The 27,930-nt window shown below is 50.0% G+C and overlaps 1 protein-coding gene across 2 annotated transcripts; it reads left to right on the top strand.

The window, feature by feature from the left end:
- Positions 1-109: 109 nt before the first annotated feature.
- Positions 110-27,511, top strand: LOC101687601 (BRI3 binding protein). Of its 2 annotated transcripts, XM_045073612.1 has the most exons (4): positions 110-467; positions 13,507-13,609; positions 22,018-22,101; positions 22,515-27,511. In XM_045073612.1, exons 1-4 carry the CDS (start codon positions 258-260, stop codon positions 22,934-22,936), a joined length of 819 nt encoding a protein of 272 aa, XP_044929547.1. In that variant the 5' UTR covers positions 110-257; the 3' UTR covers positions 22,937-27,511. The 2 variants fall into 2 exon arrangements, with proteins under 2 accessions (XP_044929547.1, XP_044929548.1); XM_045073613.1 differs by lacking the exon at positions 22,018-22,101 and having other exon boundaries at positions 113-467.
- The last annotated feature ends 419 nt before the right edge of the window (positions 27,512-27,930 follow it).

Raw genomic sequence — 27,930 nt, 5'->3', positions numbered from 1 at the left:
GCCGCCCCTCGCGGGGACGTTGGCGGGTCGCTGGCCGGGACCCCGCGTCCGGGGGCGGGGCGAGGCGTGGGCAGGGCCGTCGCGGCTCTGCGCGCGGGGCGGGGCAGGTGGCGCTGCGACAGCGGCGGCGGCGGCGGCTGACAGAGGCGCGGCGGGCGGCCCCACCAGCGCGCCAACGCGGTCCCCCCGCCCGAGCCGCGGCGTCCCCGGTGCGGCCCTCAGCCCCGCTCCCGACCCCGCATCTCGCCGGCCCCAGGATGGGCGCGCGCGCCTCGGGCGGGCCCCGGGCCCGGGCTGGGCTCCTGCTGCTGCTGCTGCTGCTGCTGCTCGGACTGCTGGCCCCGGGCGCGCAGGGGGCGCGGGGCCGCGGCGGCACCGAGAAGAACAGCTACCGCCGCACGGTCAACACCTTCTCGCAGAGCGTCAGCAGCCTGTTCGGCGAGGACAACGTGCGCGCCGCTCAGAAGGTGGGCGCCGGGCTCGAGCCTGCGGTCACCTTGCCCCGGCCGCCGCGCACCTGGCGCCCGGGGCGGGCCTGGGCCGTGTGCGGCCTCCGAGGCTGCCGGGCGGCGGGGAGAGGGGAGGGGGGAGGCCGGCCTGCGCGGCGGGGGGCCTGCCTCCTGCGGTCCCGCCGCCCCCGCGCCAGGCCGCGGTCGCAACGGGCCGCGGGAGCTCGCGCGCGGCGGGGACGCAGGGCCTCGGGCGCCCTCTGCTCTGCTCTGCGCCCCGCACTTCTCCTTGGACCTTGCCCGCCAGCGCCGCGCGGCTGGGAGTCGGGCCGCGCGGAGGCCGGCCGCGCCTCTCATTCATTCGTTCAGCGCGTTTGAATGAGCACCTACTATGAGCCAGGCGCCGCGCGGCTGCCCAGGGGCGTCCTGCCCTGTCCCCAGCAACCCGCCTTTCTGCTAGCCTCACACCGACCCACTTCCCTTGAGCACCTTAGGCCCTTCTCCTAATGCTTTGAAGACATTTAGGCCCCTTCCTTTCTTTCTCTTTTTCTTCCGTTCTTTCTCTTTTTCTTTCTTTCTTTCTTTCTTTCTTTCTTTCTTTCTTTCTTTCTTTCTTTCTTTCTTTCTTTCCTTCCTTTCTTCCTTCCTCCTCCCTCCCTTTCTCTCTTTCCCTTCCTTCCTTCCTTTTTCTTTCTTTCTTTCTTTCTCTCAACTTCTCAGGGAAAGAAAGGGGACTAGAACAGTCTGCTATGTCGCTTTGGCAACCTGACCCAGTAACCCTCCTGAGCTCTTACTTCTGCCGCCCCTATATTTGGAGCCTTTTTTACTCTGGAACTTTCAGCAACCTGCAGCTCTCCTGTGTGTTGAGCGCCCAGGAGGAGCGCGGGAACTTCTCCCCACGCCCTGCTCTGGCCTCTGGAGCCTTGTGGGACGGGCTTCATTTAGGGCAAGTCCCCGGAGAAAGGGGAAGTGAATGAGGGACAGTTGCATGCGGTAATGTGGTTCCCTGAGCGCAGCCCTTGCTGTTCCTCCTGTTAACTTCTTTACTCTAGGCTAGCCCTGGGGTTTGGGAACTCAAGTTCTGGCTCTAGCACTTACCTGCCGACTAGCCTTGCACAAGTGGCTTCATGTCTTTGAGCTTCAGTTTCTTTATCCTTAAAAGGGGCTAATCACAATATCCCCTTCGTTATGAGGTGGGGATTATGAATCGTTGGTGGTCTTGCCCGCCCAGAGTAATGGCTAAATCCGTACCTGCTACATTCTGGCCGAGGTGCAAATCCACATTGCTTTAGTCCTGCTGGAAGAACTTTCGGGCTGAAAAAAAGTTCTCTGGTGCTTGACATGCAGGGGGAAAAAAAAAAAATTAAAACCCAGATCAGATTGGCTGGATATTCTTATTGGGTGAAATGAAAAGATTAGTTTAGTAGGAAAACGGTGACTTCTGACCGCCGGCCCCCTCCTGTGGCTGTGCAGACACTCCTTGTGGAGGTCGTGGGTTCTGTGGGGGAGAAGATCGCCTTGTGGGAGGCATGACCCAACACCTGTGAGCAAAAAGATTCCCAGCCTGTCTGCCTGGGCATAAAGGGTGTGAGCAAGGTGCCGTTCTTGAATGATTCGAAGGCGAAGATCTTTTGTTTTGGAGCCAAAAGTTTGAAAGTCTGGCTTGTGCTGGTGGGAGCACAGGCAAGTTACGTTTCAGGAGGTGGTCCTAGGTGAGAATCTAAGTTCGATGGGCATGAAATACAAAATGATATTTCAGGGCCTCACCTCTGGGTTGGGATCAATAACACAGGTCTATTCTGGCAAAGAACCTGGGACTCCCAAGGTCACAATTCTTTCTAGAGTAAACCAGGGTTTGTGCCTTCAATAGGGATGATACGAATTTGTTATTTGCTTGAAATGTGCTGAGTGCTTTTGCAGATAGAGTAACTCCATTCTTAGAACAACGCTGTGAGTGGGTACTGTTAATATGCTCTTTTTGTAGGTAGGGAAACTGAGGCACAGAGTGGTGACATGCGTGTCTTCAAGTCAAACCGAGTGGCCAGGAATTGAACACAGGCAGACTGAGCCCAGAGTCGGCACTGGTACCTTCCCAGGTCTTCCTGCCTCATGACCCTTTCTGGTTCCCCCCCATCAGAGCAGCCTCTAGAATGAGGCTGACCCGACATTTCCTGTCGCGTGTAGCCCAGACTGGCCAGGCTTGGGGGAGACTGTTTTGTTATTCTTAATTAAACAAAAACTGGGTGGTCTGCTGGCAACTGTAGTTTTCAGCATGTCTGGGGTTACTAATTGGAGCCAGACCGGCTTGGTGGGTTGTGAAGTTTGAGGGTGTTTAAAGACACACCCCGTATTCTAATCTAGGCCGTGTCTAAAATAAACCCGTGATGTTCTGGTTTGGAGCAACGGGCCTCGCTGTCCCACAGACGTGGGTCGGAATCCCTAGCTCTGTGATCTCGGGCCAGCTGTTTGACCTCGCTGTCTCATTTGTGCAGAGGAGATGAACTCAAGGGTTGAGTGCAATGAGCGAGGCCATACGAAGTACCGAATGACCTCTTAGTGAATGATAGAAGATATTTATAGGAGGTGGGTACATCCGGTAGGAGAGCAATCGACTCATTTATTTTTTTATTAAGCAACTTGTCCATGAGTGTTCCCAGCAGTGCTTTGCACATCAGCCATAAAGTGGAAACAGCCCAAATGTTTATCAGCTGATAATGGACACACCGTGGTCTGTGCAAGCAGGGAATACTATCCAGCCATAAAAAGGAATAAAGCACTTGGATGAAACTTGAAAAACAAAGGAATGAAGGCAGACACCAGAGACCAGGTGTTGTAAGATTCCATTTGTGTGAAGTATCCAGAACAGGCAAATCTGTAGAGACAGAAAGTAGATACAATGTTTCCTAAAGGGGGGCTGGTGGGATAGGGAGTGACCGCTTAATTGATAGGGGGTTTATTTATGGGGCAATGAAAATGTTCTGGAGCTAGAGATTGTGGTTGCACCCTGTGGTGAGTGTACTAAATGCTCCTGAATTGTACACTTTAAAATGGTTCATTTTAGGCTATGTGTCTCTGACAATAATTGTTTAAAATTTCTTAAGCACCTACTGTATGAGCCAGACATAACGGCCCCTCCTGCGGAGCTTTCAGGGGACGGGCAATAGATAAGTCCTGTCCATAAAACAAGATTATTTCAGAGTGGTAGGTGCTGTTTCAGAAATAAGGGAAGATGATGTAATCATATTGAAGAAGAATCTTTGTTCAAGCTTAGGATGTATCTGCCCTGCTCTAAGAGAGAGGGTCTGTTATGGCCTTCCGTGTTTTACAGATGAGGACAGCAAAGGCATGGAAAGGTTGAATCTCTTGCCCCCAGTCCAGCTAATCAGTGGGAGAGGACTGGGAGTGCCCACACTTGTAACCTCTGTGGAATTGGAAATAAGTAGAATAGAGTGGCCAGGGAAGTAAGCTGAATGAGAAGGAGGTAGAGGGAGGGAGCATGCCAGGCAAAGGGAACAGCATGAGCAAAGGCCCTGCGGTGGGAATGGGTTTGGTGTATAGGACAAGGGAGGGCTGGTTGTAGGGCTGTGACAGACTAAGCAAGGGACAAAGGGAGACAGCCACGTCATACAGGACCTAGGGTTAGGGTTAACGAAACAGGCTCAACAGTGATGCAAGAAAGGCTTTGTGGGAGCCAGTAGAAAGGGGTCAAGTGCCTTGCCCGGAGACATTGGGCAGGATGTGGAGGGAGGGGCATGAGATGGGTCTGGGAAGATGGGTTGGCCTGGAAGGAAAGGGGTGGCACAAGGTTGACGAGGCACGGTTCACAGGTTGCGTGCATTGGGGTGTGGATCTTGGGGAGCACAGGGAAGAATTACAGCTGGACCCACGTGGTGGGAACATCTGAATGCTAAGCTGAGAACTGGTGATTTTTCTTACTCCTTTGCTTTTAAGTTAGTTTTTTTTTTTTTTTAAGAAGCTTAACATTTATAGTTTTTTTTTTCTTTTTAATAAGGTCACAGTTGCATGGAATGCCATTTCAAATAGTTCAAAGTTAAAAAAAAGAAATCTGCTTGCCACCTCTGACCCTGTCTCCATTCTCCTTCCCAGAGCAGTACGGATATTCTGAATACGGATAGATCCTGCCTCTTCATGAGTTTTCTGGTTTTCACTATACATGCTGTCCCACTCTTTTCTCTTCCTTTTCCCTCCTCCTCCTTCCTCTTCTTTTTTTTTTTTTAATTTTATTTATTTATTTGACAGACAGAGATCACAAGTAGGCAGAGAGGCAGGCAGAGAGAGAGGAGGAAGCAGGCTCCCCGCTGAGCAGAGAGCCCGATGTGGGGCTCGATCCCAGGACACTGAGATCATGACCTGAGCCGAAGGCAGAGGCTTTAATCCACTGAGCTACCCAGGCACCCCCCTTCCTCTTATTTTTTTAATTAATAAATTTTGGAGACCAGATCCTATCGGTACATAAAGCTTTGATTCCTTCTTTTTGGAGGGCTGCCAAAAGCAAACTATTATTCAGAATGTACGCTTATTTAACCCACACCTGATAGTCAGTATTTTGTTAGCGTCCCGTCTTTTGCCCCTGCAAACCTGGCTGCAGTGATGGTCTCCCTATACGATTGTTGTGTGTGCACATAGACAAATTCATCTACCGACTGTTAGACGGCAGACTCCAAGGGTCTGTGCATTTACAAGTTTTTAAATTGAATCCTAGTTGGTGTACTTTCCTGCACGAGAAGTGTGAAGCATAGTGAATCCTTGTACCGTGAAGATATCCATGTCACGAACACGGGTCTAGAAATGGATTGTCCCAGGCTCTCTACGCCCCTCCAACCCAAGACAAACCATTCTCCTGCCTTTGACAACATAGTTTTGTCTTTTGTCTTTACACACAGTTCTACTCCCATACACACTTTTTAAAAATAATATTTTATTTATTTATTTGAAATAGAGAGCCACGAGCAGGGGGAAAGGGAGAAATAGACTCCCCACTGAGCAGAGAGCCCGATGTGGGGCTCGATCCCAGGACTCCAGGATCATGACCTGAGCTGACGGCCAACTCTTAACCGACTGAGCCACCCCAATGCCACATACACACTTTTAACACCGAGAGAGACTAGATTGTTTTCCAAAGAATGACAAGTTTCCACCAAAGTGGGACAAGTTTCCTGCCAAACATATGAAGTCAGGCTTCCAAACCTTCCCCAGCAAAGTGTGTCATTAAATTTTTGGTTTTATTATGTTTGAGATGATGGTCTCTTCACTGATTCAAAATCCATTGGCCTTTTCTATTCTGGAAACTGCCTTTTGTTTTCTTTGTCATTTTTCTATTGAGCTGTTGGTCTTCTGTTTTTGTTTTTTTAAGAGGCTTTTGCTTTGTTAGGTGTTTGCAAGAAACTATTTTGAGCAAAATAACCCTGATACTTTTCTCCCCACCCCATGGAACTGCTTTACTGACATTACACTCCAAGAGACCGCCCCTGTTTAAAGTGGCATAAGAGGGGCCAAAAGTGGACAAGTTGACACATTTTGACGTGTGTCCCTGAAAACATCACCATAATCAAAATGTTTCCTCTCACTCGCTACTTTGAAAAATTTTGAAGGACAGAGCATTTGAAAGAATAAGGAATGGCTGGAAATCCCTCACCTGGCCCAGTGATGGTTCACGTATCCCCCAAACTTTTTTTTCTCTTTTCCTTGGCACACCATACACACACACACCCACACACGCACACACCCACGCACGCATACATGCTCCCATGCACATGCACAGGCACGGTCTTTTCTTTGCAGAAATATTTGAAAGTGAGTTGCAGACGCCATGACACTTTCTCCTACAGAACCACGGAACCATGGTCCGCCCCCCCACCCAGGAAGAAACCTTACATTTAGTACAAAAAACACTCATATGATGTCTATAGGCACCTTTCCTTTACAGCTTTCCAAAAAAATCTAATGCATAATCAGGCATCCCTCACTGCGTTTGGTTTTCAAGTCCTTTAGCTTGTCAGAGTTCCCTCAATTTTTGTGGGGCGCTGTGGAGAGCTTTTCTGACATGGACATTTTTGAATTGCACAGACCAATTGCCTTTCCCCACCCCCTTGCTTTTTTGTTTTGTTTTGTTTTTAAAGATTTTATTTATTTATTTGACAAAGAGAGATCACAAGTAGGCAGAGAGGCAGGCAGTGAGAGAGAGGAGGAAGCAGGCTCCCCGCCGAGCAGAGAGCCCGACGTGGGGCTCGATCCCAGGACCCTGAGATCATGACCTGAGCCGAAGGCAGAGGCTTTAACCCACTGAGCCACCCAGGCGCCCCTTGCCACCTTGTTTTGGTAAGAGCTCTATGGAGCTATAATTCAGGTACCATAGACTTTGGTCGTGGAAATTTCAGTGGTTTTGAGTATATTCAAAGAGCTGTACGGCCATCACCTCAATCGATTTCAGAACATCCTTGGAAACCTTGCACCCTTTGGCTGTCATTCCCCTTCCCCCATCCCTCACAACCTGTCATCTGTGTGCTGGTTCCATAGACTTGCCTATTCTGGACGTTTCGCACAAAGGGAATCACACAGTGTCCCTGGCCCCCTTCAGGCCGGATCTACTGTGTGGCCTGCGTCGGAACCTCATCCCTTCTTATGACTTTTTATTTATCCATCAGATGATGGATATCGGGTTGTTTCCACTTTTTGGCTACTGTGATTAATGCTACTGCAAACATTCACGTACAAGTTTTTTGGGTTTTTTTGGTTTTGTTTTTTAAGAGAGAGAGAGCTCCCAGGCAGGGGAGCCACAAGCAGAGGAGGGGGGAGAAGCAGGGGCCCAATGCGAGGCTCAATCCCGGGACCCTGGGAGCATGATCCCAGCCCCAGGCAGGCGCCGAACCAACGGAGCCACCCAGGTGCCCCCCATGTACAGGTTTTTATGGGAACATGTGTTTCCAACATTTGGGGTGTACACGTAGGCATGAAATTGCTGAGTCCCGTGGTAACTGACATTTCAAGGAGCCGCGGTACAGATGCGCCCTTTTGGATTCCCACCAGCAGCGTATGAGATCCCTATTTCTCTACATTCTTGCAAAGACTTGTCACTGTCTTTCTTTTTTTCTTTTTTTTTTTTTTTAATTTATTTAGTCAGAGAGAGAGAGCGAGAGCGAGCACAGGCAGACAGAGTGGCAGGCAGAGTCAGAGGGAGAAGCAGGCTCCCCGTGGAGCAAGGAGCCCCATGTGGGACTCGATCCCAGGACGCCGGGATCATGACCCGAGCCGAAGGCAGCTGCTTAACCAACTGAGCCACCCAGGCGTCCTTTGTCACTGTCTTTCTGATTAGAGCCCTCGAGTGAGGCTGAAATGTTATCTCACCGTGGTCTTAAGAGACCACTCTTTTCTTTCTTTCTTTCTTTTTTAAAGATTTTATTTTATTTAAGTTTTACTTATTTATTTGACAGAGAAAGAGACACAGCGAGAGAGGGAACACAAGCAGGGGGAGTGGAAGAGGGAGAAGCAGGCTTCCTGCCGGGCAGGGAGCCGGATGCCGGGCTGGATCCCAGGACCCTGAGATCATGACCTGAGGTGAAGGCAGATGCCCAGTGACTGAGCCACCCAGGCGCCCCTAAAGATTTTATTTTTAAGTAGTCTCTACCCGCAACATGGGGCTTGAACTCACAACCCCGAGATCAAGAGTCGCACGCTCCGCTGCCTGAGCCAGCCAGGCGCCCGCAAGACCAGTCGTTTCTCGAAATGTCCAGTGGGAGTATGTTGTCTGACGGTTCCCCGGCAGTTAGATGAGGGCATCACCGCATAAATGGCAAGGATTCCGCTGAAGGGGTCTGCGCGCCTGCCTCGGAGCTGCCTTTCCCCTTTGTGACCCATTTGTGACCGCTGCTTGTGTCCCACTGTTTTCCGTTCATGCAATCTTTGCAGTCAGTGTGTTCTACACATACTCGGGCCAACTCGAAATGGTAGAAACTTCCCTCCAGCTCTGACTTGCTCATCAAGACTCCTTGGCTGACTTCCCCTGGAGCCACTTTGCATGAGCAGAGGGTGATGGGCCGGGCTGGGCGCCGGGGGTGCGATTGGAGGCTGGATACCGTCCGGGGGTGGGTGTCCAGGCCTCCCCGGTGCAAGAAGAGGGATAATGAAATCCCGGCTTGAGTCATTTGTCGCTCCCACGGGGACAGCCACAGGCTTCCCGTCTGTTCACCTGAGTCTTCCTTCTTCTAACTTTTCATCCTGAACGTTGTGCAACCCTCACCAAGGGAGAAGGGATCTCGTAACGAACCCTGCACCCATCACCCGCGGCTTCTGCCTATCAACCTTCTGCCATTTCTGCGATAGTTATCCCCTTGCCAAAAGTGATGTTTAACCTGCGATAGTATTTTAAAGCCAATCCGAGTCATTTTAGTTAACCTGAGAATACTTTGATCTGTATCTTTAACCGACAAACAAAAAACATGACCACAAAACACACGGTTCATGGCAGTTTTCTGTAGCGACTGACCCCAGTTGATTTTCCAGTTTTTCCGTGACTTGAAAGGTCTCCTGACCGAATTGCTTCCTTTGCACTGGGATCCAAACAGAGTTTACCCTGCATTTAACTGATGTGTCTGTTAGGTCTCCCTTTAAAAAAAAAAAAAAAAAAATATATATATATATATATATATATATATATATATATATATATATCCTTAAGGGGCACGTGGCTGGCTGAGTTGGTGGGTCATATGACTCTTGACCTCTGAGTGGTGAGTTCGAGCCCTACCTTGGGCGTAGATAGGACTTAAAAAAAAAATCTTTAAACATGGATATATCTTTATTTTTTAGGAACAGTTTTAGATTTATAGAAAAATTGCGAGGATGGCACAGAATCCCCTCACAGCCTGCGGGCAGATCCCCCTGTTGTGAGCGTCCTACATTCTCATAACGCATTTGTTACGTCATCGAACCAGGATGGCTAGATTATAAGTAGCTCAGAGTCCATGCTTTCTTTCCATATCCTTGGTTTTTACCCAACATCCCTTTGTGTCCGAGGATCCCATCCAGAACAGCACACTGGCTCAAGCTGTCCTCAAGCTGGGGCACGCTCTCTGCCTCTCCTCGGCGGCCCCCCTGGGCAGCTTGCTGGAGCCCGGATCTGGGATGCCGTCAGCTGCGATGGGTCTGACGTTCTTCTTGTGTGGGTTTGAGGCAGAAGACACGTCAAGGGCACAGGCTCTCAGCCTGATTCAAGCTGCTGTCATTTGAATGGCTCTTCCCCCACAGCTTCTGTGGCTTCTGTCCCGGGGCGAGTCTGCGTCCACACCGGGCAGGTGCCCCGCCCCAGGCTCCGAGCTGCAGTGTGACCCCTGTAAGCAGTGGCTCGGGGCTGCCCGGACAGGGCCACACTGTGCAGCTCCAACAATAAGAATTTACTAGAAATCTGAGACCACGGTGTAGGCAGGGTTGTTTCTTCCCAGGCCTCTCTGCTTGCTGTGCACACGTGTGGTCACGTGGCCCTCCCTTTGTGCGTGTCTGTGTCCTAATCGCCTCTTCTTATAAGGATCCAGGTCCCACTGCATAAGGGCCCACCCTCGTGACCCGGTTTTACTTTACTTACCTCTCTGAAGACCCTGTGGTTCACTCCAGTCACATCCTAAGGACCTGGGGATTGGGGCTTCAAGGTAGGAATTCGGGGAGAACACAGTTAATCCCCCCCCAAGAGCTCCTGTGTCTTTGCCACGTGAAGTGGGCCAAAGTGTCCTGTGTGCCCACAGTGTGCCCACAGGGCAGAGAGCGAGTTTGCCAGTGTGTGGTTAGAAGGCGGAGGGTGGGCTCTTCCCTGCTTTCCACCTCTCCTGCCCTGGCCAGTTTTCGGGACGGACCGGTTCTTCCTTCTGATCGATGCCAGTCCTGCGTGGGCATGAGGTTTTCCCAAGGGTGGCGGGTCTCCAGGCACCTACCGGAGACCTGCATGGCTAGGCGCTGTGACAGGCACATCCTTAGGTGTTGCAACCCCTGGGTACCTGGTGTGTGCTGGCCCCGTGCAAAGGCCTTTCCAGGTTAAGCTGTCCAATCCTGTCTTGGCCCCATTCGACAGCTGACAAAACTGAGGCACAGAGAGTTTCAGCGGCGTGAGCACTGGTGCCTCTTCCTTCCAAAACAGCTCCTTCCTCATACCCTTTCTAGGGGAGCTGGTACCATCTCAAAGGCCCCATACCTTCTTCTAGAAAGCCTAGGGCCCTTCCTTTTTCCTCCATTTGAACAAATTGTGAAACACTGCCACCCAGTTCCAGACCAACGTGTACGATATGCAACAGGATGAGCAAAACAGAGCACACCTGTAAAGTGGAATGCTATGGGGCATAAAAAGGAACGAACTCCTGATTCCTGGTACAACCTGGGGAATGTCGTGATGAGTGAACGATCGTGGATGCGAGAGGTCGCGCGTCGCACAATTCCGTTTGTGCGGAACGTCTAGGAAAGGCAAATCTGTAGAGACAGACAGATTAGCGGGTGCCTAGGTTGGGGTGGAGGGATGGGGAGGCTTTCTTTGGAGGCAATGACCATGTTCTAAAATTAGATCATGGTGATGGTTTTATAACTTCGTGACTCTGTGACTTTTCTAAAGACCACCCAACTGGACACTTGGAAGACATGAACTTAGTGATATGTAAATCATATGCCAGTAAAGCTCTTTTTTTTAAAAAAGGAGGGTTTTTTTTGTTTTGTTTTGTTTTGTTTTGTTTTGTCTTGTTTTATTTTTTAGAAAGAGAGGGGAGTGGACTGAGGGAGAGGGAGAGAGAGAATCCCAAGCTGAGTTCCCACTGAGCACGGAGCCCAGCTCTGGGCTCAGTCGCACAGCCCTGAGATCATGACCTGAGTTGGAGTCAAGAGTTGTGTGCTTAACTAACCATGCCATCCAGGTGCCCCTAAAAAAGGAGTTTTAATTATAAGACCATTACCAATGGGCCTTTTACCTGGGTACAGACGTGTCCCGCAACCTTCCTCCACTGGTGAGAGGGGCAGTCGCCCTCTTTTCTGTGGCACATACACTTCCTTCTGGCGTCCAGTCTTTCCACTTGTGTGTGTAAGTGTTTTTTGTTTTTTATTTTTATTTTCATTTTTTAAGTAGACTCCACACCCCATATGGGGCTTGAACTCAGGACCCTGAGATCAAGAGTCACATGTTCTACCGACTGAGCCAGCCAGGTGCCCTGTTTTATTATTATTATTATTTTCTTAAACCCAGCTCTTTTTTTTTTTAACCCTTCCATTTTAAAATAGCTTAATGGAGGTATAATTCAAGTACCATACAATTTATCCCCCAAAGTGTGCCGTTCTGCCCTCGTTGGTCTGTTCATAGAGTCATGCACTCGTCACCACAGTCCGTGGGAGGACATTTTGCCACTTCTAGAAGAGATTGTGTACCTTTTAGCTGTCACAGCCCCCCGGCAACTGCCCGTCTACTTTCTGTCCCTATGGCTTTGCCTGCCCTGGACATTTCACACAAACAGAATCGTTTGCTCTGTGGTCTCTCGTGTCTGGCTTCATTCCCTGACACCCTGTTTTCAAGGCTGACACGGAACTGTGCCTCAGTACCTCCTTCCATTTTATGGCCCCATAATACCCCGTTGTCTGGGTGGACCAGGCTCTGTTCGTCCGCCCGTCAGCTGATGGCCATATTTGTACCGTCTCTACCTGTACAAACCCTGTTAGGGCAATGACCTAAGGATAAAAGGATGATTCCTTGCAGGACACGTTGGGGTCAATGCTCTATGAGAATATGGGATGTCAGTAGGAATTGTGACCATGTAGCAGGTGGTCAAGGCACTTCACGTGAATATGGCACTTACTGCTCAGAAAACCAGATGGGGCAGTACAAGTGTACGTACGTATCTCTCAGCTGGAGCTCTGCTGTGTATCGTATGTAAGTATCTGTGTAACTCCCTCACACACACACACACACACACACACACACACACACACAGAGCTACCTAGCTAGCAGGAAGAGGCCGCCCTGGGATTTGAACCCAGCACCTAGACTCCTAGCCACACGTGCTTTCAGCCACGCCACAGAGCTGGGGTGGAAGATATTTGAGTCCCCTCTCTCCTGGCTGCTGATTCAACCCAGTTCCTTTTCCCCGTGTCCTGGGGCAGCGATCCAACCATGAAGTCTGGTTCCAAATGCTGTAGGCAGTTCACTCCAAGACATTGGCCACGTGAGTCAGAGTGCCTGCAGGTATAAGGCCCCCGCTAGTCATTCCCATTTGCCCTAATAGCGCAGGTGGGAACAACTGAGGTGTCCAGCTGGAGGGGATCGTTTAAACCCCTTTACGGAGAATGAGGCAGCTCTGTATGGGCTGAGGTTGAGTAATCACCAAGACAAGAGTGTCTCAGGAGAAACACTGCAAAACCGGGCCCATTTTGCTGTTGCTGGTGAGAAGACACTGAGTGGGCGCCTCGAAAGGATGTCACAGAAGTGAGTGGTGACAACATGTGCCTCTGGACGGAGGTCGGCATGGCGGGGAGTGAGATAGGAGACTTGCCTTTCACTCAATTCCCATTTGCAGCTCTGAGTTTCATACCATGTGTGCAGAGTGTTACTTATTCCTCCAAACTAGGCGAACAAGACATAGTCCTCCAGAATCACCCGGAGAGCCCACGAAGCCCTCCGACAGGCCAGGTTCTTACAGACAGGTGGGGCGTGGGGCTCTAGCATGTCCACGTACCTGGGAGACGGGATACAGCTCATGTGTGAGAACCACCATTGACCTCGTCCTTGTCCCTCGTCCCCAACACCCATGCTCTGGGTGAAACTGTTTAAAAATGAGAAATCGGGCAGAGAGAGCAGAGTCCTTGACCTTGTTATGAGCAGGAGGGCTCTCGGAGAAATCAGGGATGGAGCAAAGCCACTTCGTGGGGACCTCCCAGCTCCCAGTCGACCGAGCTCACGACAGCACCCGGGCTACCAGCCGACTCTGTTTTCCCATTGACGGGTCAACCACCGGGCCTGGCTGGACAAGGAGATGGGGGCATTGTCCCAGTCGGTGTAGTGACCGTTCTCTTGTTTCTGCAGTTCCTGACCAGGCTGACCGAGCGGTTCGTGCTGGGGGTGGACATGTTTGTCGAAACGTTGTGGAAATTTTGGACGGAACTCTTGGATGTTCTTGGACTTGATGGTAAGTGGGGCTGGGGGCGCATTCATTTAAGGCTGTTTTTTTCTAGTGGTTCTCAAGATGTGGACTCAGTATCCGCAGTGGGTGGCATGGGGGACTTCTTGGAGGGGGCAGGGGGACACAAGTGAACATTTTTTCTTGGAATAGTTGCGTAAAGAAATGGCCCGTCCGGACGGAGGTGCACGGATGCTGTTTGGGGCGAGGTACGAGTGGGTGTTGCTGACTCGGCTGCCCCCAGGCAAGCCGCGGGGACCAGAGGCAGGGCCCCTGGGCTGTGGGAATACATCACAGACTAGGACAGCTCTTTAGGCAGAAAGGGATTTCATACAAAGCTTGGGTCGCTTGCAGAGTTATCAGAAGGAGCGGGGTGTGGCCCCCAGAACCCGGCTGAATTGGCCTGCCCGGGGAGTTGCTGCTCTGCCCCCAGGAAATCCGGAGGCTGCCTCTGGAACTGGATTCAAGGTCATGGGCCCCAGTCCAGGCTGCCACGTCGCTTGCCAGGAAGTCTCCAGTAGCCTGTGTTGAGGTCCCCAGGATCAGCCCCAGGCACAGTGAGCCACTAGGAAGACCCAGGACTCGGCATCGTAGTCGTGCTCCTGGCTGTGACTTCTTACGGTGTAAGGACACAAAGCATCATCAGCAAGGGGGGACAGCAGCTCTCATTCCTCCAGCAGGAGTTTGTGATGACAGATGTCACGTGTCATGTAGCCCGGAAGCCTGTTAGAGACCCGGCGCCCCGGGGTGTTTCTTAGAGGCTGGTCACTTAGGCACCTTCTGCCTGGCGCGGACCCAGACTCGACTCCCCGCAGGAGAGCAGGCGGTTGGCATACGTCATGATTCGTACAGGGAGTCCAGGCACAGAGAACCCCCCTTATGAGGGAACGGAGGGAGCTTTCCGCCATGCATGTGTTTTCCTCGCGCCACCAAGCAGTCGACTCAGTCCTCCGTGGACACTGACCAGGGGTCCCGCATATTTAGGTGAACTCTGACCCTGTCTATCTGGAGATAGTGTCAGAGCGAACCCACAGGGCAAGGGCTCGTCCCACAGGACGCCCCTTCCTCTCCAGACGCCGGTCGCAATCCCACCTGTCCTTCCGGCAGACTGGCTGTAGATAGAACATTCCCACGCGCCCCCGGCTGGGTCTGACTGATCAGCTAGAGCGGCTCACAGAACTCCAGAAACCCATTTACTTAACTAGGTGACCAGTTCCTTACAGACGCATGTAACCCGGGAACAGCCGGATGGCAGAGACCTGCAGGCGAGGTCTGCAGGAAGGGCTAGGGAGCCTTAACACCCACTCTACCCTAGGGAGCATCCCAGCCCGGAAACTCCCCAGCCCCATCCCGTCAGGTTTGTCTGGAGACTCTGTGACACAGGCGTGACTGAGTAAATCCTTGGCTGGCGCTGACTGGTTCTACCTCTAGCCGCTCTCCCCAACCTGGACATCAGGGCATGGGACCGAAATCCCAGCCCTCTCCCCGCCGTTGGTTCTCCCAGCACCCAGCCCCCGTCCTTAGGGTCTTTCCAAAAGTCACCGCATTGGAATACGGCTCAAAGGGGCATCTTACGAATTATCAAGACACCTTTACTGCTCTCACTCCTTAGAAAACTCAGAAGGTTTTAGGAGCTCTGTGCCGGGCATGCGGACAAAGACCAAATAGGCATACTTTATACTATAAATCGCTGTATCACACTCGAGAAATGCAAGTTCCCAACCACCAGCCAAGGGCCCGTCCTCCCTGTACACTTCCCTAGAGAGCAGCCTCTGGCCTGCCGTGGGAACCATTCTGCACACCTCCTAACTCAGCGTCCTCTCTCGGCCCCTGTGGCTCCTTCTCAGCCGGTCAGCCAGCTTGGTTTTTGTTCTTATTACTACTTTTGCTGCATCAAGTGATTTCTTAAAAAAAAAAAAAAAAAAAAAAAAATTAGTCAGGTCAAGTACTTCACCTTCAAACTGCCCAGGGACTCCTGTTGCACTTGGATCCCACACAGGGTTCCCACCGAGGGTAGTCGGCTCTGAGGATCTGCCCAGCCTCTCTACCCAGCCTGCGGCCTCTGTCCTGTTCTTGGACACAGCTTTGGTTCCTCTAGGTGTCCCCTGCCAGGAGCAGTCCCTCAGTCCTTTGCCTGGTGGGTCTTTTCCATCCTCTACTCTCAGGTATATGACACCTCCTCCAAGAAGCCCATCCTGACTAACCCATGTACAGGGACCCGGTCTGTTCTCACTGCCACCATCGCTTGTCAGCTAAGATGTCATGTGCACATGCGTGCATGTGTGTCTGCGTGTCTGTGTGTATGTGTGTGTGTGTGTGTGTGTGTTTATTGCCCACCTCCTTCTGGAATCTCTCTGCTCTGAGTGGGGTTTTGCCCACCTCCTCCAGACTGTCCCCTCTGCCTTGCTCTGCCTCAGGTACATAGGAGCCCATGATTCATAAAAACTGGAGGACTGGTGGCCCCACTGCTTGGCTGCTGGTGTGATTTCACTCTGGTGTATCCCCCCAGAAATGCCCGAGAAGCCCCATATCTGTGAACATGAGCTGATTGGGGGATAGAGTCTTTGCAGACCACCGTGGGTCCTATATGCAATGTCTGGTGTCCTTATACGAGGAGGGAAATTTGGACACAGAGACTGAGAGAAACACATGGGGAAGAGACAGCCTTGGCAGAGACCAGAGAGATGTGGCCACAAGCTCAGGATGCCTGGATCTTCTCAGGAGCTGGACGAGGCAGGAGGGACCCCCTGTAGAGTGCTCAAGGAGCCCTGCCCCACCCACACCCTGATGTCGGAATCCTGGCTCTCAGTCAGCAGGACAGTACATTCCTCTTGCTTATTAAAGCCATGCGCCTGGTCGCCACAGCTGTGGGAAACCAGTACAACCCTGCCGTGTGCAGGGTCTCCGGGAACCCTCCCAGGTTGCCTTTGACACTCCCACCTGATGAACCGGAGACCCGGCCCCACAGGCGGGGCTGCCTGGTTCACACCCGCCATCGTCCCCCCTCAGCCCCTGGGAACCCGTCTCCAGCCTGGAATCACTGAGTTCAACCTGGAAGAGGCCTCAGACCCGCTCAGGGCACCTCACTACTGGGGCAAAGGATCCGCCATAGCGGGACAGTCCTTGGAGAGGCTGCCGTGCCACCTGCAACCTCCTGGGGCTGCGGCGGACTCCTCCTGGGAGTCAGGCTGAGTCAACTCACTGCACGGATAGAGCAACTGCGTGCAATCGTGCTTGGACTCCATGTTCATCGCTACCCAGGTTCCATCCCCGACCATCGCGCCCTGGAGAAGCGAGCCTCATTGCAGAAAGTTGCACACAGCTTGGAGCGGAAAAGCTAGAGTGGCAACAGCTTCCCTATTACACGGGAGACAATCGGAACAGTATCCTTCCCCAGAGTCCTCACGGGCTCATGTTCGTGGCCAGGGCCACTGGCCCATTCCAGAGATGAAAGCACTCCCTTCCCTGTCATGTTCTCCCTTCCCCGTAGCCGGGGCATCCGCTTCAAAAAAACATCCAAAGGCCTTTGGGATTTGCATTTTAGGCTTAGAAGTGGGAATGTGCAAAAGGCAGGAGACTGTACCCCAAAGCTGGATATTCTGGTGCACAGTGTTTCCACGGGTACAATCCTCTAACTTCCGACTCCAGAAGTTTTCAGGGTCCCGGAGCCTCCCAGGACCAACGGAGCTGCCCAGTGGAAACGGAGAGCCAGATGAAGTTACATGTTCCAGCTGCCGCATTAGAAAAGTCGAAAGACATGAACTGAATAAGGTGTTTTAGCCGACCCAGCAGATTCCAAATATCGTCATCTCAACTTGTGATCAATACGAAAAATTGTTAACGAGGTGCCTCACGTTTTGGGGGTTGTTACGCCGTTGAAGTGCAGCCTGTATTTGACACAGCACATCTCTGTTCAGACTTGCCACATCTCAAGTGCTCTGTGGCCACGTGTGGCCAGTGGCTACCATAAAGGACACAGGGGCGTTAGCCCTGCTGTAGATCTGGTGGCTCAGGCCACTGTTCTGGGAAGTGGAGCCCCTGTCCAGGAGTTGGAAGGACGGATTTAAGTCTCGTGGCTTCGTCAAGTTGTTTGTATTCTCTGAAGGCTTGGAAGCCACAACCCGTGCCCCCCTTGCACTGTGCTGTGACCACGCATTGGGACAGCGCAAGGAGTGGATGGCTCCAAGCACCAGACTTCCTGCGTCGCGGTCCCCGCCCTGCCCTGCTGTAACTGTGGGAGTCCCCACGTGGGAAAGGCTACATATGGTCAGCATGTTGTGAGGACCAGAGGACAATTAGTGCAGAACCGTTAGAATAGTGCCTAGCCCCAGGCAAATGCCTCGTAAACACCCTGTGGCTTACAGAGGGGCTCTGCTCCAAAGAGTACATCATCACGCCCTTGTGGGACTCACCCAGTCCTGATCCCCTGCACTGAGGGCCGCCCGCATCTGCCTGCACACAGAGTCAGCTCTCCCTAGGACCCTGGATCAGGTTGGGCCCCTGACCCAGAATGGCCGGCAACCTCACAGGATGGGGAGCCTTGGGCCCAGAGGCCCCACGAAGATGAAGGCAGAGATCGGGGAATGATTGTGTGAGTCAGGAAGCCCGGGGATCGCCCACACACCCCAGAAGCTGGGGAAAGGCCTGGGACGGAGTCTCCCTCGTGGCTTCAGAAGGGGCCACCTGCCGACACCTTGACCTCACCCTTGTGGCCTCCATGCTGTGTGAGAATTTGATCCTATTGTCTGAGCCACTCATCCCGTGGTTCTTAACTGTGGCAGCCCCAGGAAGCGGATACAGGCAGGACATCCAGAGCTGCCCGTGTCCTAGTTAGGAATTTTAGGACCTCCACAGGGCGGGGCAAGGTTGCTCCTCACTGGCCTCGCTGGAGAGAAGTGCAGTTTTTTTTTTTTTTTTAAAGATTTTATTTATTTGACAGACAGAGATCACAAGTAGACGGAGAGGCAGGCAGAGAGAGAGAGAGAGAGAGAAGCAGGCTCCCTGCTGAGCAGAGAGGCCGATGCGGGACTCGATCCCAGGACCCTGAGATCATGACCTGAGCCGAAGGCAGCGGCTTAACCCACTGAGCCACCCAGGCGCCCCAAGAAGTGCAGTTTTTATTAGAGTCGCGGGAACTGTGTTACCAGTTGGCCCCAGTCGGGGATTCCCCCCAGGATCTCTTGTACTCACTGGTCACCTCACTTAGTCCCTTGATAACCTGACAGTACATGCTGTCTGGCTTTAGATGGTGAGTTTAGTCTGGTGGTTCTCAAAGTATGCTTGGAGGAACCCTAGAGGGGGTTCCCTGAGGCCCGTCAGGGGAAACTGTGAGGTCATGCATTCGAGGCATGCTTCCACAGTTTTTTATATAGATTCCATGTTGATAATAGAGCGAATACATTGAGCTAAGTATCTTAACGTTAATTTTTAGCTTTTTCTTTTTTGCCTTTTTTAATGTGGCCACTAGAAATATGTAAATTACATCCGTGGCCTACCTTTGTGGCTGGCATCCTATTTCTGAGGATTCAAAACCAGATCTGAGGATCCAGTCCTCTCCTCTCAAAGTGGATATTATAGAGATTTGTAAAAACTCAAAACAACTCCACTGTTTTGGTTGCGGGGCATTTGGGGGCTTTGTTTTGGAAAGCAGTTATTTTTCATGAAAAATATATTATTTGTATTGACCTATAAATGGGTTCACTGTTATTTTTAAACAAATTAATAATAATAATGTTTAAAATTTTTGCTTAATTTTTCTGTAAACCTAAAACTCCTCTGAAAAATTAAGACTATTTAATAAGAAAAAAAATTTTAAAGAAAAATTAGCCGTAAAGTATGAGGTATATCTAAGTATAAGATCATAATGAAGTTCTTTTTTATTTTATTTTTTTGAGTAGGCTCCATGCCCAGTGTAGTGCCCAGCTTGAGGCCTGAACTTACAGCCCTGAGATCAAGACCTGAGCTGAGATCAAGAGTCAGACGCTTAACTGACTGAGCCACCCAGGTGCCCCCAATGAAATTCTTTTTTATATATTTTTTAAAGATTTTATTTATTTATTTAACAGAGAGATCACAAGTAGGCAGTGAGGCAATCAGAAAGAGAGGGAGAAGCAGGCTCCCTGCTGAGCAGAGTGCCCGTTGAAGGGCTCGATCCCAGGACCCTGAAATCATGACCTGAGCCAAAGGCAGAGGCTTTAACCCACTGAGCCACCCAGGCACCCCTCAATGGCTTTTCTTTAACCAATGTAGAAAAAAATCCTAAAATTTATATGGAACCACAAAAGATCCTGACTGGCCAAAGGAATCACGAGAAAAAAGATCTAAGTGGTACTTCCTAATTTCAAGTTGTATTTTAAAGCAGGGATGATCAAAATAGTACAATTTTGGGGTTAAAACAGACATACAAACCAATGGAAGAGAACTGAGAACACAGAAATAAATCGGGGATCTATGGTCAACCAGTACTTGACAAGGCATTGAAGGATACTCAGTGGAGAAAAGGCAGTGTCTTTAATAGACAATGCTCAGAGAACTGGATATTCACGTGTAATAGAATGAAACCAGACCCCTATATTATGCCCCTCACAAAAATGAACTCAAAAAGTATTACAGACTTAAATGTAAAACCGGAAACCATAAAACTCCTCGAAGAAAATAGGTGGTAAGCTTTCTGACCTTGGTCTTGGCCATGGTTTTTGGTGTTTTTTTTTTTTTTTAATTTGACACCCAAAGCAAAAATAAACAAGTGAGACCACATCAAACTGAGAAACTTCTGCACGGCAGAAGAAACAATCTACAAAATGGAAAGTACCTACGAAGCGGGGAAAAACTATTTGCAAACTGTATACCTGTTACGGAGTTAATGTCCAAAATGTATGAAGAACTTCTACAACTGAAGAGTAAGAAACCCACAGTCTGATTAAAATAGGAACAAAGGACCCAAACAGACATTTTTCAAAGGAAGACATACAAACCTCCAATGCTTATATAAAAAGGTGCTCAGCATCGCTAATGAGGGAAGTGCAAATCAAAAGCACAGGAGAGGTCGCTGCTCTTCTCCATTGTTCTGGGCCAGACGTGACCACGGACTGCGGAGGGAACAGCCAGAGCACTTTGGAAACCAGGCAAACACCCACTCACAAAAAAGCACATGAGATATCATCTTACACCTACTGGAATGACTCCTGTCCCAAAGATGAGATTACAAATGCTGGCGAGGACGTGTGCAAAGGGGAGCCGTTCCTTGTGCACTGTTGGTGGAATTCTCAGTTGGGGCTGTCACTATGGGAAACAGTGTGGAAGTTCCTGAAAGAATTAAAAATCAGAGTTACTGTTTCATCCAGCAATTCCGCTCCTAGGAATATACCCAAAGGAAAGGAAAACACTATGTCACAGAGACGTGTGTATTGCCATGTTCATGGCCACGTTGTCTACAATGGCCAAGATGTAGAATCCACCCAAGTGTCCATCGACAGATGAATGGGTAGAGAAGTGGGCCTTGTATACAATGGAATATCACTCAGCCATCAAAGGGAAGGAGATCCTGCTATTTGCCACAACATGGACGGAACATGAGGGCGGTTTGCTAAACAAAGTAAGTCAGACAAAGACAGATATCATGTGATCTCACTTATATGCAGAATCTTGAAAAAAAAAAAAAGCTTCATAGGAAAAGAGATCAGATTTGTGGTCAGAGGTAGGAGATAGTGGGTGGGAGAATTGGAATAAGATGGTCAATTGTACAAATTTCGAATTATAAGATAAATCAGTACAGGGAGGTAATGTACAACAGTTAACTCTGCTATATGGTGTATTTGAAAGTTATTAAGAAAGTAGTAGATCCTCAGAGTTCTCAGGGCAAGAAAAGAAAAAAAAATTTTTTTATATCTATATAAGGTGATGAATGTTAATTACGTTTATTGTAATAATTTCCCAATATATGTAATGAGTCATGTTTTACAGCTTGAGCTTCTGTGGCACTTTATTTCAGTTATATTTTAATAAAACCAGAAAAAATACACATGCTGAAGTATGATCTTTTGCCTCTTCCAAATGGCTCGGTTAAAAAAAAAAAGTATGTGACGAAACAAAATATGGTAAAACGTTAACAACTATTTAACCTAGAGGTGTCCATAGGAGTATTTATCTTACTATCCTTGTAACTTTTCTGTTTGAAAATTTTCTTAAGTCGGGCACACAGAAGATACATCTCCATTTCACTCCATATTTAAAGATGGAACATCACGTATGATTAGGTTTGGCTGTGAGTAAGAGATCTAAAATACCAGCAGCTTTAACAAGATGGAAGCTTATTTCTCTATGTGGAAGTTCACAGGTAGGTGGTTAGGCAGGTAGGTGGCTTTGCAGCACGTTGTCCTCAGGACCGAGGCTCCTTCCGTCTTATTGCTCCCCAATAGGCTACTTCCCTTACTTCATGGCCCAAGACAGCTGCTCCCACTTCCGCCATCGCATCCACATTCCAGCAGGCAGAAGAAAAGGAGGTAAAAGGGCGCATTCCTGCTACTTTTAGGAAAAACCCCTTGAGGCCACCCCAAAACAGCTCCTTGACCAAAGCTCAGTTTTGTAGCTATCAGCTGTCACGGAAAGGCCTTCATCCTAGGCAGCCTCATAACCAGGCTAAAACTGGCCGTTCGTGACTTTGAAAGGCAGGAAGGGAGGAAATCCAAGGACAGTGTGTAAGCTCCGCCCTGCCACGAAGGGGCGTTTTAAACTCAGGCTCCGGCTGGTGGTCTTCTCCCAGGGCTTAGCAGGAAAGATCACGAGGCAGCCGACTTCAGGGACCTCTTGTCCTACACACCCAGCAAGGGAGCCAAGCTGCCCAAACAAACCCCGCGTGGAGAGAAAGCCCTGGCTCCTCGTGACCCGACCACTGTCCCTCTTCTCTGTCCCGCAGTGTCGAACCTGTCCCAGTACTTCAGCCCGGCCTCGGTGGCCAACAGCCCGGCCCGCGCCCTCCTGCTGGTGGGCGTCGTCCTGCTGGCCTACTGGTTCCTGTCGCTGACCCTGGGCTTGACCTTCAGCCTCCTGCACGTGGTGTTCGGCCGCTTCTTCTGGGTGGCCCGGGTCATCCTGTTCTCCATGTCCTGCGTGTACGTGCTGCACAAGTACGAGGGGGAGCCGGAGAACGCCATACTGCCCCTCTGCTTCGTGGTGGCCGTCTACTTCATGACCGGGCCCATGGGCTTCTACTGGCGCAGCGGGCCCAGCAGCCCCAGCGTGGAGGAGAAGCTGGAGCACCTGGAGAACCAGGTCAGACTGCTCAACATCCGCCTCAACAAGGTTCTGGAGAGTCTGGACCGCGCCAACGGCAAGTGACAATCAGCCAGCCGGCCGGGGCCCCTCACGCCAGCGCCCTCTCTCAGAAAACAGAAGCGCAGAAGGAAGAAGAAAGCACCCAACCCCAAGCAATTTCAATAAACACTCCCGAGCACGGCGGGTGGCGCTCCGTGAGGGTCTTTCCTGGCCACGTGTCGACCCCGAGGACACGTTCCCCGAGGGATGGCGGGATGGTTTGTGTGGAACCACCCACGAAGTGTCATTAGTGGGGGAGGGGGGGGAAAGAATATTTTTTAAACAAAGGATATAACCATATTCGCTGTACAGGAAGAGTTTATCTGTGCATAGAGCATAAAGTTAATTTTTTCAAGCACTTCAGTACATCTTTTGTAAGGTTTTTTAATAAAGGCGGATCGAGTCGAGTTGAATCCGACTTTACACTGAGGGGAAGGATATGCTAATTGGACACTTTATAGGAGAAGCTCCAACACTGGAGTTGGGTTTCCCAGCACAGGGGTTGGTGGGGGGGGGGTCCGTGTGCATGAATCTCGTGCTCCAAAACCCTGGGCTTCATCGGATGTCATTTTCGGTTGAGGGAGACTTCACGGAGGGATGGTGTCGGTTCTGGGTGTGGGCAGTCGGGGTCCAGGACGAAACGAAACATCTTTTGGGTCCTAGTGGCCCCGGCCAGGCCCCTGTCAGCTCTATTTCTAAAAGAAAAGATTATTCTTTGTGGAGAACCTGTTTTTTAGTTGTTTTGCTTTGTTTTGTTTCCTTCTGAACGTCGATGTATTTTTAACCTCCACGTTTTGTAAAGGAAAATTCAAGGAGCAGGCAAAGAAGTGTCTTTGGGGTTCGATGCCGAGAGCCATGTAAGCGAGCACCGAAGCTCCCTCCGTCGGGAGTCTGAGTGATGTCCTCATGTCGCCGTCCGCCTGCTGGACCTCCAGAGGGAAGGTATGGCCTCAAGGGTTGTTGTTTTTCCCCCTGTAGTTTTGGTGGACTCGGGACCATGAAAGAAGAGCCAATTGTAGCAGCTGAGAGCATCTCCAAGTCCGATGGCTGCTTCTAAGGTGTTCTCAGGAGCAATTAGCGGCAAGAAACACACCTTGGAGAAGATCCGAATTATTTTTCCTGAAATTTTTTACGATCCGCGCATCAGGTGCTTTTTGTCTGAAGTCTGTGGTGCCCTCGTCTTAGGTGGTGCCCCGGGGCAGAGAGGAGCATACTGGGCAGACAGTGGTGGGGGGTCTCGGCTGGGGTGCCTTGTGAAGCTGGGTCAGGGGAGCAGGGAAGTGCCCCAGTCTCACGCACCCCCCACCCCCTGGGCCTATTGATAAGCGCCCGGGAACACACATAGTGAGGAAGGGAGACTCCAGCTTTGCCAGAAGGCAGTTCTGAAGGCTGCCAAGGGTGGCAACTCCCTCCATGATCCTTCCCTGCCCAGCTCTGTGCCCCAGGGGGCCCCTCCTGGAGCCCCTGCACGCAGATTTGCAGAGACCCCTCTCAGATTGGGCAGAACCACGACCCCACGGTCCACAGAGCATTCTGAAGAAAACCCAGCTGTGTGCCAACTCTTGTGTGGAATTCCCGGGAGGTTTTATTGGGGGTTGCAAATCTCTGGAAAACAAAAGCAGCTATTTTTTGAGGGTGTTGGTGGAACTTCTCTTTCTAAGGTGCACATAACGGGACCCGAGCTCAGCTGCATTCTGTTCGTTTCCTGAAACACACACCTGTCCTTCTCCAGGCTGTGCTTCAGGCAAGCCTTCACCCATGGGCATCCGGAGCCTGTGGTTTTTTTTTTTTTTTTTTTTTTTTTTTTTTTTTGGATTAGAGCAGTTTCAGTTTTGCCATTCCGATACTTCCAGACAAATCTATCAGCACGGTGTCTAAAATTAACTCCAGGAAGGCTGTCCTTGCTCTCCTTCCTTTTGTGCATTTGGCTTCTGCATCCTGGGCGTGTTTGGTACTGGGTAAAACATTGGCTTTGCCGACATTGGCCAGGGGAGAATTGGCATTCGGTGCACAGAGCTTTAAAGTCTCCCGCTATCCCAAGTCTGGATAGAACCTCCACTCCGTTCCCCCTGCCCCCTTCCCACGCAAAGCTGGAAGGGCACTGTGCTAATCTGTGATCTAGGCAGGAACGCCTTTGGGACCTCCAGCAAATCCCGAGAGCCTCGCGCCTCTGGGCCCCGGTGCATTGAGACTAGATATTGCTGCGGGGAAAATGTATCCCTTTGACCCAGTGAGCCAAGACTGAGGCCGGTCTTAGAGTCTGATGCACTCAGATGAAAGATGGCTTTATCTTCAATGAAAGAACCTAGAGTTAAACAGGTGTATCACTTTAGGGCAGAAGGTCAATTTGAAATTCTGGCAGGAATCGCGGTTATTAGATCTGGATAACTCTTGCTCTTTGATGCTCACGTTTGTTTTTTTGTTCGGGTATGTTTGTCCCTCCAGATAGTTTGGGATTTTTTTTCCCCTTCCATGGAAGCTTGTTAGGGTACTTGGCTATTCCCAGAGCCCCCCATCTCTTTCTTTTCCCTCTCTTTTGTACATGGAAAAAAATGTATTTTTGTACCATAGCTCATACCTGGAAGCGAAACCCGTTTTTTATGTCTCCCAGGGCGTAGAATATATTATTACAACACTTTCTTCCACGTGACGTCACCAATCCCAATGAGAACGACTGTGAATGGGTGGTCATGACGACTCCATTTTCTAGATCTCTTAAAGTTCATCAGTGTTTATTTCCCAGTGCCTCAGTGTCCCGACACACACCAAGAACAGAAAAGAGAAAGGACCAGCTCTCTCTAGCTGGCTGGATTTTTGTGGCATCTCCAGAGTCGGTGTTGACAATGACCTCTTCCCCGAAATGCTAGATGAGGCGTTTCTGCAGCATTCCAGCCTTCCATCCATACATTCCCCATAGCGATCAGGAGTGGGGTCATCTGCCTGCCGGGGGCTTGGGGCTGTTTCAGCGACACCCCACTTCTGGTAACAACGTGCAGCCATAGAATTTTTCAAAAGCTGGTCTTGTGCATTGTGCCGGGATCTTTATTGATGAAGGTGACTGGGTGACTGGCACGGGAGGCGAATACCGTCGAAAGAAGGTTTGTCACACAGCTCCCTAAAGCCAATGGGCACCGCGTGCCATGAAAGGCCCCCCAAAGCCCGTCGAGCGCAGGGCCAGGAAGCGGAGAGGGGGGGTCTGTGCTTGATGACTGTGGTGGTGGCAGGTGACCAGGCTTGAACGTCCTTTCCTGGGAGCCAAGGGCAAATGTGCAGAGTCAGGGTCAGTGGTTGGGGGGATTATACTAGGACTTGGCACAGCCCTGAGGGCTGGCTCAGTGGGGAAGATGCAAACCCGGTCGGCTGCTAGTCTGTCTCTGGCTTGCAGCCTTAGGGGAAGATGAGGAACAAGGTCACATAGCCAGTGCAGCACCGAAAACATGGTGAATGCAGCCTGTCCTGGTGGCAGTCCCAAGACCCTTCATTTCTATGCCTCCTGCTACTTTTTAAGCTGCTGTACCTGACTGACACCTGAACACCCCTCCGTGATGGGGTGAATTGTCTGACTTTCTAAGGCCCTAAGATGTCATCTCCCTTCCCCAACTTAAAAAAAAAAATAGTATATATATATATGTATATATTTATACATATATGTCTGTGTATACATATATATACATATATACACACACAATTATAGATACACATGTATACATATACGTATATCTCCATTCTGCAAAGTTTTGTTTGTCATCTGAGTAATTGGACTTTTGCTCCTCACTTGTGAATAGTGAATAGAATTATATATATATTTTTGGCAGGATCTAACATAGTACCCTTAAAATTAGTACTGGACAGCCATCGAGATGATGTACAATATTTGGTATAAACAAACCTTGTTCAGCGCGCTGAATTCTGTGCTTTCCTCCTCGATGATTCCCTGATTTGCAGGCGATGCACCAGGACCGGTTTTTCCACTGCGGTGGCATAAAAAGCTGACTGTCATTTGCATCCGTCTACTGAAAACCTGTGGCAGCTAATGGTGTCATTGACCCTCTGTTCCAATGTCTTTTAGCGGATTTAAAGGTTTTGTTATAGTGTCAGCTCTACTTCTCGCATGTGTGTTAAATCTCTGGATACCGTGTAATTAAATTGATTTCTTGTGATGGTGACAGTGATTAGCGCTCACTTAAAATCCGGCAAAGTGACTATTTCCCCTCTTAACTGGAAATCATATTTGTGAGGTATGGTGTCCATTATCGACAGTGTATTCATGATTCAGTTTCTATTTTGTGTATCTGGTTATAAATTTTCTATAGCATTTGATTTCACACTTATTATAAATATGTTTGATTTGAATACGGTGGTGTGTGTGTGTATGTGACGTGTGCACACTTCAGTTCCATAAGCCTTGGGAAAACTGATTCTGTGACTATCAAATATAGACATAAATGTATAAGGCTTATTTTATTCGCAAAATGGTACTTACATTCCTCCTATTTATTAAATCACTGGCTTTCATGTTCTGTAGAGATATTTGTAGACCGATTTCAGAACAGAATGAAAATATTGTGAAAATTACAGCTTAATAAATGTTTATTGTAATTTTGTTGTACGGGCTTCTTAAATATGTTTTCTTCCTTCTGCCCAAGCATTTGTGGAGTCTTCCCCAGTTTTGACATGCCATGGTGATCTTCTGATTCTATTCCCCCGTCCCAAAAGCGTCCAACAATCTTGATATGTTCAGTTGGAGGGAGGGTGACCCAGATAAAAGACAGACACACCCAATTAAATGTGAATTTCAGATAAGCAACAGATACTTTTTATAAGTATATCCCAAACATGGCAGAAGATACACTTACACTTAAAGAAGTATTTGTTGCTTATCTAAAACTCAGATGTAACCGGGAATCCTGGATTTTTATTTGTAAGTTCCAACAACCCAAACTGGGTTTTGCAACAGATGTATACCCCTCTGTTCTCCCTTCTGCCAAAAGCCAAAAGCCGCCGCTGGCTCCTTCCAG

The sequence above is a fragment of the Mustela putorius genome, unplaced genomic scaffold (genome assembly GCF_011764305.1).
Source record: "Mustela putorius furo isolate JIRA1106 unplaced genomic scaffold, ASM1176430v1.1 tig00537248_pilon_pilon_pilon, whole genome shotgun sequence".
NCBI classification, from domain to species: Eukaryota; Metazoa; Chordata; class Mammalia; order Carnivora; family Mustelidae; genus Mustela; species Mustela putorius.
The sequence above is the reverse complement of the archived record's forward strand: the minus strand, read 5'-3'. Positions and strand labels throughout refer to the sequence as shown.